This window comes from Lepidochelys kempii, chromosome 12 (assembly GCF_965140265.1).
Source record: "Lepidochelys kempii isolate rLepKem1 chromosome 12, rLepKem1.hap2, whole genome shotgun sequence".
NCBI classification, from domain to species: domain Eukaryota; kingdom Metazoa; phylum Chordata; order Testudines; family Cheloniidae; genus Lepidochelys; species Lepidochelys kempii.
Window position 1 is genome coordinate 25761207 of NC_133267.1, and position 14392 is coordinate 25775598.

The following is a 14392-nucleotide window of genomic DNA, read 5'->3' on the forward strand; positions in this document are numbered from 1 at the left end:
AATACCCATCCTCATCAGGTAGTTTGCCACCTAGTTACTAATATGTGCACTTTCTGTCAGTTGTGGGCACAAAAAATGTGACACAGTGCTAAATATGTAGCATACAATGGGGATCAGACTTTTGAAAATAAGCCCTGTGGACCTACTGTTGTTAGTCAAATACCTGCCCCGTGGATACTACATTGAAAGTGTCACTATCTAACAAATTTTAGATGCTTCTTTCATTTTGATTAGGACAGTTAATCTGACTATTAGATAACAAATCATGAGCAAGCAACAGCAAATCAATCTGTCATTAAATTATTCCTGAGAGACTAAAGGAGCAGTAGCAGACTAGAGTGGATTTGACTCAGATCCTAGGATTTATTCTGTTATGGACAGCAGCTTTGAACACCATTTTATGGCGCAACTTGCTGTCTCATGAGTTTGCTGTAATTTCAGCTGAAATTCTTCTATCTGTGTGATGTGGTTTTACTTTGTCTATAAATACAATGGTAAAAACTTCAGTTACATCGTGGCCGGATTTGAAACTACATCTTTTTTCAATTAGTTTTTTCTTTTTTATTGTTATGGTTACTTATTTTGTCATCTTACTATATAATTTTTTTTTTTTTTTACAAAACATCTTTTGCTTCTATAATCTTCACCATAGCTTCCTCTCTTCCTTTGGGCTTTAGCTTTTTCAGACCAGATTTTAGCATTTAAAGTTTGAGGCTGTCATGTTTTTCATTTGAAATGAGAAGCACTGCTTTTTTCAGAGGGAGAAACTTGATAACTTCCTTGAAAAATTCAATAGAATATGATAACAAATACTTTCTTCCGTTTAGACAGTCTCTCCAACTACCACCCTGCCTCCAAGCTCTCCTTCCTAAGAAAACTCATGGAGAAATGTAGGGACAGCCAAACTTCAGCAGCATTTCACATTCTGTCCTAGACCTCTCACAGTCAGACTTCAGACTAGCCTATGACATGGCAATTGGTCTTGAGGCACTGACTGGTCTTTCTGTTTATGGGCAGGGCAGAACTCCTTGCCTGTGCTACTCCGTATCCTTTTACTTGGATGTTCAGGTACAGAGTTTAAGGTCACAAGAGATCGATCATCTAGCCTCATCTCCTGTATACCACAGGCCATTAAATTTCACCCAGTTACCCCTGTGTTGAGCCTAATAACTTGTTTGGCTAAAGCATACCTTCCCGAAAGACATCCAGTTTTGATTTGAAGACATCAAGAGATGGATATCCTACCATTTCCCTTGGCAGTGTATTCCAGTGATTAATCACCCTCACTGTTTAAAAATGTGTGCCTTAATTCCAATTTGAATTTGTCTGGCTTCAGCTTTCAGCCCTTGGTTCTGGTTATGCCTTTGTACATGAGTTAGTGGTTCCCAAACTCTTTGCTAAGGCGACCCACCAAATGCTTTTTTTTTTTTTTTTTGTGACCCACCGAGATCCAACTTCATGAGGAATTGGCGGGGGGCACAAAATCATAGACCAATGTCCTCATCCTTCTGTGATGACCAACCACTATGCCCATACTGGCACCAACCACTTGCAGCAGCATCTCTGCCCCGACACTACAATCTTAATTACAGCCTGGAGTGGAGGAGAGCCTGGGTGAGAGCAAGCTCATCCTGTAGGGCTGTGCTCTGGGTATTTTGGCCTGTCCCCGCTCTATCCATCATGACGGAGGAGTGGCTGCACCAAATTTGAGTTAGTGATGCTGAGGCCTCGTATGCTAGGTCTCAGCACCCAGAGCAAAGAGCCAGGCTCTTCACTCCAGCAGAGAAAGGTATGATGGGTTCTTCAATCTAGCAGATAAAGGTACAACAACAATCCAATGGCTGGAAATTGAAGCTAGACAAATTCAGACTGGAAATAAGGTGTACATTTTGAATACAAAGAATAATTTATCATTGGAACAATTAACCAAGGATCATGGTGGATATTCCATCACTGGCAATTTTCATATCAAGACTGGATGTGTTTCTAACAAATATGGTCTAGGAATTATTTTGAGGTAGTTCTGTGGCCTTGCATTTTGCAGGTGGTAAGACTTAGATGATCACAATGGTTCCTTCTGGCCTTAGAATCTCTGAACCAGGTCACGACACCCGGAAAGGTCAGGAGCCACCATTGTAGGGTGGACTTTCTCTCAAACTCCAAACCACCCCCACTGCACCCAACCAGCTGGGCCTCTGCACTGGGCCCACAAACTATCTACAGCCATCCCAATCATGACCCACTGTTTGGGAAATACTGCACCAAATTAAAGAGACTCTTAGTACCTTCTCTCTGTGTGGCTACTTATCTGCTGTAATCAAGTCACCTCTCAGTTGTTTGTTGTTTTTCCTTTAAAAAAAAAAAAAAAAAAAAAGCTAAACTCTACGTTTGGTAATATTAAAATGAATGTTGTTTGATTGGGCCCAGTTCACTGAGCGATCCAGATTATTCTGAGCGATTGCCCTACCCATATCGTTATTTGCCACTCCATTGATCTTTGTCATCTGCAAACTTTATCAGAAGTGATTTTATATTTACCTCCAGATCACTGATGAAAATGTTGAATAGCATCAGGCTTAGGCGTTACTGACCTCTTTACAAGACTTAGCTGAAGTGGACAGTGCAACACTGTGATGACTTGAGTCATTCCCCTCAAACAGGACCCAAAGACGAGTACTGAGCAGCTCTCATACTAGGGATCAGTAGTGTCTGTTTTCTCCTCCACTTGGAGAGGTTGTGAAATGCTGCTTGCTCCCTGAAAGCAGTAAGTGGACATCTTTATTTTTTGGATGGTAAAGCCTTCAAGATAGGAACTGTGCCTTCATGTATACTTGTTCAGCATCTATGCCTAGGCTCCTGATCTTGGTTGTAATACTCCTTGGCAAATATAACCACTATCACTTCAGGCTTGCCTGGGTATACTTTGAGGTAGCTACTCTTTAGACAGGTGTTGGTCACATGCAAGCATTTTGATATCTTTGGTCACTGACCTGTCCCTCCATTTGTCCAGGTAGCCTGGCAGTCTTACTGCAGTCATCACTGATTCTGGATACAGGTTGCAACAGTAGTGAACAATGGTTTTTTCTCCAACATGTCAGGAAACTGTCTCTTCCTTTTAGACGAGGATCTGGCCATAGCGATCCTTGTATTCACCTCATTGTAATTTACTGTACCTGGGCTGAAAGTGAAGAAAACACAAACCCCAGTTTGTACAGAATGTAGTAGCCCATGTTCTCAGAAATTTTTCCAGCTGAGCACATATATCATGTGATTTGCGCATGTGACAGTGATTTGCACCCTCTATAATGTCTCCTTCCAATGCTCTTTTCAAATCTTTGGCCTTTCAGGCAGAAACGGGTTTGGGGCCTTGCCACATCTTTTCACAACCCACAGTGACAGCTGCTTTCATAGTGTAGCTAACTGTGGCCAGGTCAAAGTTTGAGGTTCCTGGAGCTTAGTCAAGGGCCCTTGTCCATGGAAAGCCCCACTTGAAGAAATATGTCTGAGTCCAAGCATAACCATTTTTACAGCACTGAACGAGACTTGCTTTTTTGCAAAAATGTTGCTGCAATAAATGATGGAGAGTGGGAATTGGCAGTAGGCAAAGCAGCTGAATGTAGGAAAGACTAACAGCAGAGGCCACTATGGACAACTCTGTGCATTTTAATTACAGATAATACAGTGGTGGGCACGTTTGAAATAACTACAGTATAAAACGTTTTGGAAGTATCAGTTGCCACATTTGAATTGGAAACTATGGTTTGCACTGCAGCCTTAGTTGTGCAAAGCTGATCCTTCTGTCCCTTCAGTTACTATGTTATTCCCTTCCCCTAATTACTTCATGTTCCTTCAGTTTACCTACCTTGCCCTGTCCTTAGCTGCTGCATTCAACACTATTCCTTGCCCCTATCTCCCTCACCTTTTTCTGTTACCTTCATAATTGCACTCTGCTTGTCTTGGAGAACTGGTGGTAACTAGCTGTCTGAGCAGCTAGATTCCAAGGCAACACTAACGGCTTCTTTCCCTTAAAATAATGCAGGAGGGTGCCCTAAATAACACACTAGGGATTCTGTATAAATTAAATGATTCTACCACTCTGTTCTTTTGGTACTTTATCTCTTGCTTTTGTGATTTTTAACTGTTGGCAATTGAATGCAGTATTGAAGAAAATAGCCCTCTTGTCAATAGCTGGTGGTTTAGAATTTGTAGTGTCCACAGCAGTATGTTAATGACCTGATTTGGAATGCTGGAAGCTTAGCCGCACGATTACTTCATTGCTAAGCAACACATAGTCTAGTTAGTTGAATTGTATATGTTGCTGCTGCAAGTGTTTCTACATTTAAAAAAGAAACAGATTTCTTTCCAATCCTGGTAACCTCTTGGAGAGAGTATGTGGGTTTTTTTTATGGACATATATAAATAGTGTCTGGATATTACATACACGCCTGTCCAATACCTATATAAATAGGTGTGTGTTTATGGACCAATATAGATAAATAGTGTGTGAATATGACATACTTGCCTATCCAATACATTTATATTAATAAGAGTGTGTGTGGGTGAGAGAGAGAGCATGTAATACAGACATTCTGCACTGTTCATATAGTGCCATAAAGTGTGGAGTACTTTTACAAATAAGACGCTGTCTGGCTCCAGTGGCTTGAAAGAGAGCAGTAGTTTGAGTCGCACATGAGAGCTGCATTAAGGTTAAGCAGTTGGAATGTTGCAGATTTCTTTAATGTCAGCTGTAGTAAAATAGTGGTATTCACTGTTTGTACGAGCAGTGCTTTTTTGCTTCTAAATACTCACTCTGAGTAGAAACTGGTGTAACATATTCTGAATCTGCAGCGATTTGCAAATTGAGCTCACATAGCATGTATATATATATTTGTGTGTACGTGTATGTATTGAGTGTAATGTGCTTCCTGGACAGGTATCATTGCCTTTTTTGCAAAAGGATAAACTACGTAAAAGTTGGGGGAAGTGTTAATGCAGATTCTGTTCTGATCTTCCTCTGTGTTTCGTCCATTCAGAGTAAAACAAAAAAGGATGATTGTGTGTAATTCTAATAACTTTATTTTTATAGGATCTTGTCAACACTGGACTCAGCACTTTCTTCTTTTTCATTGCATCTGTAGTACTTGCTGCTTTGAACCATAAAACTGGAGCAGAAATTGCTGCTGTGGTAAGAAAACAATTCAAATGTCTTTACTCTTGACAATTATTTTTCATCAGAAGTAAAGGGTGACTTTTTCCTGCACCCCATTGGATATTTCCCTCACCCTTGCTCACATATCTCTATACACTTTTAATGGTTATCGTCTACATATTTTTGGCTAGTAGCGATGTTTTGATTTCAAGGAAATCCGCTCTCCCTCTATGACATGAGGTGATATTGGATGAACCCTCCCCCAGACTCTCCCCCCAAAAGTTTTAATGGTAAGAGCCAAAGAAACTAAGTTTTAGGCTAAGTTGTTCAGATATTCTATAACTTTGAATGGTCATTTGTAAATACGTTATTTATTACTTTTAATAAAAGGTTACAGCTATGCATGAAATCAGGTTCATTTTAAAGTTGTTACAGAAAGTCTTGCAAAATTCTCCTTGCATACTCTTTAGTAAGTTTTTCTTTTATGGGTGAGTAAAAGAGTATTCATTTTTTATTACCACAACCATCATAAGGGCAAGTGAATCGATTTGTGCCTGAACTGGCAAATGTTAATGAGTTTTGCAAGGCTGGGTATAATAATTACTCCACAGAATTTTGCAGGGATGAAGTTGAGGAAAAGTAAAAATTAACTCCTTATTTCCTGTGCTTTGAGGGGCCTGAACTTGGGACAATGATCTCTTCCCTCCTTGCCATTCAGTGCCATATGGTAGAGTAGCATTATTTAACTTTCATTGCTTCACAGCATAGTAGATAAGTGAGAGTGGAATTCTCATTGTGGCACTAGGTCATTTATGTTTGCATCACTGTCTTGAGGCCAGGTTAGCTCTATAGTGATCAAAATCACTACCATTTGCTGAGTGTTTGTATAAGCAATAAGTTGGTAGCTTCTCTCTCACTCAGTTTCACAAGATCCACAATCTGTGTTTGGCATCCTTGTTAAATCCAGCAGAAAAGTTGAGGATTTAATGGGGAAAGAACTATCCTGTCTTGTTTAGAGGTCCCTTTGACATGAACATAGTCTTGTATTGCCAATGTCAAGGGTGTTCTGTGGCTAGAGACCTTCAATCTTTAAGATAATTAATCCAGTACCTTTCACAAATGGTAAAATTCTTTTAAAATAAAAGGCATTGGAGCTGATTTTTGTAGGCCACAACAACGTGTCAATGCTAAGTACAACATCAAGCTCTAAGGGTTTTGTTGTGAAACTGTTTCCATTTTTGATTTGGAAGATTGCCTTTGACAAAGTTTTGCTGCTGTTTCTTTTAGATATTTGGTTTCTTGGCGATGATAGTGTATGCTGTGAATATGTATTTAGCTGTTAAAAAATGGCGAATGAACAGCAGACAGCAGAACAGCCGGCAGACAAGTGATTACATTCGTGCTCGGACAGAATCAAGAGAAGTAGATCACCACCCTGAGATTCAGCGTCTGGATGTGTGAAAACTACAGCTGAGTGGGACTGCAAAGAGGGGATGGAAACCATCAACGTTTTATTTTGTCTCATCAAGTGAAGTTTATATAGTTTGAAATTTTCATTTTTTAGGAAGAGTCTCTTGGCAGAGATAAGCTGACCATTTATATGTACAGAGAGAGAGGTCAATCTACATTTATTCAGCTATTGGCTTGAAGGCTATAATTATTGGTCATTCAAAAACATGATCTATATACAATGATTACATATATATTTGATGTATGTTAATATTTTAGATTAAACATCTGTATAGTACTTCTTTCCAGGTACCAGCTCTAGAGAGACATGTGTACTCTGCCACTATTTCATCACCCAGTAGGAATGTTATGATCAACACTATATTGTTCTGTTAAAAGAAAGAAATCCTCTAAAACTTAAGTACATTTTATTGCATATGAAAATAAATTGAGGGACAAATAGCAATAACATAAGCCAGCTTTAGCATACACAAACACTTTATACACTTCCTCATGCAGCTTTGCCAATGCAATTCACTTCTCACCTGCAAAACCTCCCACAGTTCCATCCTTGGTGCATTTTGTAGCTGAGACAGGCAATCACATCAGATATTTGGGCTGGTGGATTGGTGATCTGGACAGACACACTATGGACTATACCAAAACCACCAAACTCATTTCATGTATGACCTCAACCAGATTTTGAAATGGGGCTCCTACCTGTGAAAGACTAGCTCTTTCACCTGCTGCACAGTCAACACAGCCCAACACTAGTATGTAGGTATCTACTCGTGTTTGAATATGTATTACATGATTTTCATTCACTAAATACTTTTGGGGGGTTTGTCAAGTAATAGACTCTACACCCCAAACATGGTTCAATTTTTGTTCTGAGGTTTTGTCATCTGGGAATTTTAAGGAAATCGGGAGCCACCAAAAATGCATGATGTATATATTGTAGGGTATTCCAAGACTACGGAGTTGTGTTTTGTGTAGGATAAATACATTTTATGGCATATTCTGGTTTTAGATTGGTTGTTCTGTTAAATTAAAATTGGTTGGTAGTAGATAAAATAATTTGGTTTAATGCCTAAATTGGGCATAGCTATAAAACATTTTTATAATGTTCCTTTGAAGCTAATTTTAGGTAATGAGGACGTATGGGTGGTTGAACCTATTGTTTTTCTCTGTTTGCTTCTCATGTTTACAGACCATTTTCCTAGCTCAAATTTTCTCACTTCCATTGAACTTTCAGTGAAGAGAAGACTGTATTCTCTGGTTAGAGAACTTGAATTCTGCAATAATATGTCTAGAACCTCAGTCATAATTTTATTAGGGAAACTTCACCAATATCTTATATGCTCTGTGATTCATGTGTGTCCCATGTAATAATGGGTTGGCATATGGACATGTGTTTACAACAGCTTTCTCATTTATTGTAGATGGGAACACAATACCACGGCACCCCCTAGTGGAGTCAAGATATAAACCTGATGTACATGAGTAAAATCTTCATGGAAGTCAGTGAAGTTGTATACACTCACACCAGATCTGAGTTCGTTCCACAGACTTTTAGCATTGTCTTCATGTGTAACTATTCCCAATATGGGTTGATGTTTACACCAATACATAGTTGGAATCATAAATATAAGACACTATTAAGTCAATTTTAAGTGAAAAATGGAGTTTTTTTTTTCCTAACAGAGTTTTACCAGTCCTAATGTTAATAGAAATGTTTACATGAAACTTTATTTTTGGAATTCCAAACGAAACAGGCAAGGCTCTAGATTTGAACATTCTGCACTGTTCATTTCTCAGGCAAAGCAAGATTTGTGCTGATGCATGAAAACCAGAAAGTGAAACTGTTTCTCTTTTGTCATTCTCCAACATGTTTGCTCTTTGCAATCATTCCACATAAACTAGATTTTTCTAAAATTCTGTTTTAATAATTAGATTAGAGGAAATTGATGGGTTTTTTAAAATCTGATAGTGGTCTTTTTATCATATTACCATATTTAATGTTAGATTTTACATTTCACTGACAGTTGTAACTGAAGGGAGTGCTGAGTTTAGAGTCTAATAGTTCAAGTTCTAATGATCCTCTAGAGTGGTTAAGAACATAGCCATTTTATTAATTAATTCTGGTGAAGGCTAGCTTTAATGGGGTGTCGCATGAAAACTGACCCATAACTCAGTATGGTTAGCAGTGCTGAATGGTGGTGTGCACAGTGCCCATTGGGTAAGCTGTTTTTCAGCATGCTGTGCCAACTGTTGGAGGGATGATATAATTGGGGTAGTTTGTAGATGCTGTGGTTTAAAAAAAAAAAAAGAATATCCATAAACCTTAAAAACTAAACACAGTGATCTTTAGGGTAGACTTGCAGCTTAGTTTAAAGGAATATACTGAAATGTTATCAAAACCCTCAAAAAAGGGATTCGGAGGATGCATTATCCAGCACCATATTAATACTTCTGCTGAAGACAAGTAATAGAGGAATCCAGTGTATGGTATAACAACAGACTTTTCAACATAGCAAAAGTGTATCCTGTTAGCTGATCAGTAAAAGGAATGAAATGATATATTATACAGTCCCCTTGTGCTTTTCTAGCTAATTTCTGGCCCTAAGTAATGTTCTGGTTACTTGGCGATCTAGAGAGTGATCCATTTACAATTTTATGTACTCTCTTGGTATCTTTATGTGCATTTTACTGCGTGGAAAAGGAGGGAAACTGCATAGCACTTTGTCAGTGAGATCACAGAAGGCTTCTGTTAAAGTGTATGCTTGGTCTGGCTAGTTAATGTGAATTACTTTTTTTCCCCAGTAATCTGATGTACTGGTCTCTAGTACAGTGTATTGTACAATCAAACAGCAAATGTATGATATGGTTACGCATGAGATACAATGGCTTTGATGTGCTGAGTACAAAATATCATTATTTATTATTTACACCATGATTACATGCTCAGCACAATTATGGAAGAAGATATAAAGTTTTTGAGATGAGCTAGGACAGAATAAAAATTTTAAAAACCTGCTTTCTGAACACAAATTTTAAATAACTGTAAACAAACTGAAAAATAGATGCAACTTCCTTATTACTTTTGGGACCAAAGATGATTTTAGTGTTGTATAGATAGTTTTAAAAAAAAGTGTAAGTTAGAGATTTGTTAGTCTAGGAAAACGTTATTTATGAATGTCATGTAATTTGAAGGGGATGGATTCATTTGGCTTATGATAGAAAATTAAAATTCATATATTGATATCCTACAGTATGTACACAGTGATTTGGTTTTTCCAGACTGGATTTTGTACTGTGGCATAATGAAATATCAGCATCTTGCCAACACATTTAAAAAAACTAATAACCAAAATGCAAATACTGATATTGGCCTCTATGTGAAAAATGGGGCAGAAAGTTTAACTTTTGTGAAACTTGCACAGGAAACTCATGTTAAAGTGCTTCCCCCTTTCAGATTATGGTTTTGCTTTACTACTGGTTAGTCTCACTTTGAACCGTTTGTTAAACATAAAGGGACCACTTCCCTTCGTTCACAAGAGAGCTACTTTGCTCCACAAAGGGATCCACAACATTGTAAATAGAGCTCAAATTAAAACCAGACCATTAAACCATTTCCCAACGATGTGGAAATGTGGTGCTTGAAATTGTCTTAGGCATCTGGGCATTCTTTCCGAGGCAAATCCTGTCCTCAGATATGCTATTCCAATGTATTTCAGTGTGTATGTGTAGCTGAGGGGAAAATTTGCCACATCTGTGCACATCCCATAAGTAGTGCCCTACCAAATTCACGGTCCATTCTGGTAAATTTCATGGCTGGGGGCGGGTTTAAAATAGGTCAGCTTCACCTTTTCAGATGTTTACGTCTGAGATTTCAGTGTTGAAAGGTCCCTGACCCAAAATGAGATTTGGGGTGTTGCAAAGCTGTTGTGGAGGGGTCGTAGGATTCCCACCCTTACTTCTGCGCTGCCTTCAGAGCTGGGCTCTGTGGAGCTTCCTTCAGCTGGGGGAGGCACCCAGAGGTGGGTCTGATCGCTCCCTCTTCCCTCTCCAAAGCTGCTATGCAGGGGAAGAGGATGTCTTGTCCCTCCCCAGACCAGCTGGGATTAGCAGCTAGGAGCCCCTGGCCAGGGCGGTCCCAGCAGCACAGGGGAGATCAGACCCATCTCCAGGAACCTCCTTAGGCTGCAGGAAGCTTGGTGGCTGCTGTTTGGGCTCTGAGGGCAGCATGGCAATGGATCTTTCTGGAGCCGGGAGAGGTACCTAGAGGTGGGTCTGATCTCCTCCCAAGATCAGCTGTGCAGGGGAAGAGGAAGTCCTGTCCGTCATCACCCGGACTATCAGCAGGAGCCCAGTGCATGGTAGGAACCCCCCGCCGAGGCTCCCCCAGCCCTGCTCGTCTTCCCTCCCCTCCAATAGCTACATTTCACTGGAAAGGTCTGATTTCACGGTCTGTGACATGTTTTTCACAGCTGTAAATTTGGTAGGGTTCAACCCATAAGAGAAAATGAATGAAATAGACAACTAATTGTAGCAGCTACACGTGCGGACTTCTGGTTTGGTTTGTTTGTTTTAAATAGTTCCTTACACGGCTTTCTGTCAATACCATATTCAATTTTGTCAGCCTGGCCACTTGCTCATCTTGTCACATTCTCTGTAACTATAGCAACATGGAAACCACTCTCTACCATAGAAATAGTGTTGCAAGAAAGTTAGTAGGAACAGAGTATTTGGTAATTTACTTGCCTAGTAGCGAAGGTGGTTCTTCTTGCCTCCTCTCCCCCCCTCATGGTAATCACCTAATAATTATCTTGTTTCACTAGGGAAGTTTTTGTTTTCCCTCCCCACCAAACTAAATGGGGTTTGGCTCTGCCTTTAGGAAGATGAGGGCAGATTGTCCAGCACTTTCTCTTTATTTAGTTAAGTGCTTCCCTTTGAGTTTAATTTGGTGTTTTTTGCTCCCTCCAGAAATTTGGAAGCTGTGTGGTGTACCCAAGTCCCTGCCTAGTTGTTTCTCCTGTAAATCATGTCTTCTGTCAGAAGCACTGGCACAGAGGTGAAAAGAATTGAAGATCCTTTTTCTTTTCCAGAGAGATAGACAACTAGCTGTGAGATTTCATGCCAATGCTTCAGAGGACCCCAAGCTTTCTAGCACTTGATGGTTCTGAAACAGTGACCCTGGTCCCACAATGTCTGTGCTATCCATCCAGTCCTTGTAGCCTTTTGAATACAAGTTATAGCTTGGTTGGCTGTGGTAGCAAAGTTTATTACTCTCTTGTTTCTTGGTGGTAGATTGTCTGTTAGGCAAAGACGTGAATGACATCAGAAAGGAGCTTTAAAGAGCCTTAGTGTTCCATCAGGATTGGCAGATAAAGCTCTGTTTGAAATTAACTTTCCATTAACAAGGGAACTACTCTTCCTTTTAGGTTTTGTATCACATAGCTTAGTTCCGTAGCCCATCACTTAAAATGGTCTGGACCATTTTTATTCTCTCTGCTTGTACCTGATAGTTAATTTTGGTGGGAAGTGGGGAGAGATGGACAGCTGGCTATCTTCAGTCTCTTCTAAATCAGTGATTGTCTCAACTCTTCTTTCTGGGGACTGCTTCATAAGATAAAGATCCTGGCATGGTCCTGCCCTGTTACTGCAAGATCCACTGGGTCTTACAATACTCTCATTCATACTACTAGATAGAGCTCTGTGGTCTGGACTACAGTTTGAGAGTTGCTGTTCTAGACAACGGACCCAGGTAGTCCTGTGCAACTGGATTGTAGAATTAATCACTAAAGTTTTCAATGAAATGTCCAGTTTGGCCTCCCTAAACAAGTGAAGATTTTCCCTTATGCTGCTTATCCCTTCTGTTACGTTGGTTTGAGACAGTGCAAGTGGTGCTTAACTTACCCACATCACATAATTTTATCAATACCAACTTTGTTTTTCAACAGGGAATCTTTTTTCGGTCTTAAATCTCCCCACCGCTGTGCCTAGTATCTTCTTTTCTGACTCTCTTTTTAATAAACATTCTTTCATCCATTTCCTTTCTGGGGGTGGTAATTAATATTACAGTGGTTCTTGAGCACCCGTCACAAAAAGCCTGAGGCACGCTGCATTTCAAACACTATTAAAAATAGCATCAGCCAGCCTCCTTCAGATGTGATGTAAAGACTGAACAGTTTTTCAAGTCTAAATAGCATAAACATGATAACCTCTAGAGCCAAAGGTCTTTGATATTTAGGACAAATAAATAGTCTGGTAGAATCTGACCATGAACCTAAGAAAAATCTGTTAATGCTTTTACATAACTCTTTATTTTCCAAGTGATGTGTGAAATTAATAATCCTCAATGCCCTTGGGAAGGAGAAGGGTGGTGTTTTCTGCATTTCACAGAAGAGGAGACAGAGAGTGAGTCAATGGTAGAAACAGGTTTGGAAATCTAGATTTTTTTTTTTGTTCCCAACCCCTAGGTCACATCCCATCACTAATCAGGAAATAAGATACTAAATCAGAGAGATTCTGTGCTTGTGAACAGTATACTTTAAAATCTGTGTCAGAGCTGTGTTGTTATATCAGTCAGTGTGGTTATCGAATAACCCAATTAAAAGCCAGTGGTTGGTCAAAGGAGTCACTACAGAATGCAAGTACTGCTTTCACCAGAAGGGTGAATGTGCCCCATGTTAAGCACTGATCTGACAAAGTTTTACACACTGCGTAGTCCTATTGAAATCAAAGCTATTTACATTGTGTAAAGTTGAGCAAGTGTGTAGGTCTCTGCAAGATCAGGATACTTAGTCCCTCGCTACGAGCCCTATGCATAATGTGGTGCACTGCTGGGATTGCCTTAGAGTCAACTAAGGATCAGACACATTATGCAGAGATAGAAGGTTGTTTTTTAACTATTGTGTTTAAACCCATTTTAGGCCTCATGGTCATAAAAATATCATTTTGAAAGGAAACTGAAATATGTACGAAAATAGCAGAATGCTGTAATGTTTGTCAAAGTAAGGATCTGGAAAGAAATTGTATTTGAAAACTGCTAATAAAAGTGGTAGAGAGTTCTTCCTTTCAGTAGGGGAAATTACCAAGACTCAGAAGCAGGATTAAGTTAAATCGCTCTTTACGAATTATTTCTCCTTATTCAAGAATTGGTTAATTCATTAGAATTTTTCTTATTAGCACTGTCTTTACTATCGCCATAGTACCCATCATCCACTCACAGGAGCAGAGAGGTTTCAAATTTGACTGGGAGAGTAGGAGGATACAGTCTAGCCCTAAAGTTTATTTTTTGTGTAAAGTTAAAAGAAAAATATCTTTGTCCCTAATGTAGCCATTGATGTTCATGAAACACACTTTTAAAAGAAAATCTACTCAGGCTGTGATTTTATGATATGCTTTGATTAGAATCGATAACACAGGTCAAGTTTGTTTAGGGACATGCAGGTTTCAAAAGTGTTCTTCTTTATGCCTCTAAGTGAAAGTCACCCATTTCTCTCCAAAAATGTGATGAAGTACATCTTGCACAGGCACACACTATAGTTACCTATTCACAATCCCACTGGAACTCTTTCAGCTCTGCTGGATGAAGGATTTAGTGAAAATTTATCTTTTTAGTAGCTATGGGCTAATAAATATTTTTTTTATAACTTGTCACAGGTGTTGGCAAAGAAAATATTTAATTTTGTTTTTATATAGAATATAGGCAGTTACCTTGATTGACAAATTTATAACACAGAGCTTTGAACTGACTATAAAGGTTTTCAGTCCCATGGATTTAATGAG

General features: G+C 39.2%; 1 protein-coding gene across 3 annotated transcripts in view; it reads left to right on the plus strand.

Moving 5' to 3' along the window:
- The window catches only part of CMTM4 (CKLF like MARVEL transmembrane domain containing 4), a 59596-nt gene that overhangs the window by 40325 nt on the left and 4879 nt on the right, over nucleotides 1-14392 (plus strand). Inside the window, exons 3-4 of one of the 3 annotated variants that reach the window (XR_012154516.1) lie at nucleotides 5087-5185; nucleotides 6437-7375. Coding sequence is in view for 2 of the 3 variants with exons in the window: in XM_073307962.1 (XP_073164063.1) it covers nucleotides 5087-5185; nucleotides 6437-6610 (273 nt within the window). In the remaining variant the exon portion in view is untranslated. Of the gene's footprint in view, nucleotides 1-5086; nucleotides 5186-6436; nucleotides 12998-14392 lie in introns of those variants that run through there. The other 2 variants (XM_073307962.1, XM_073307964.1) reach the window with 2 other exon arrangements.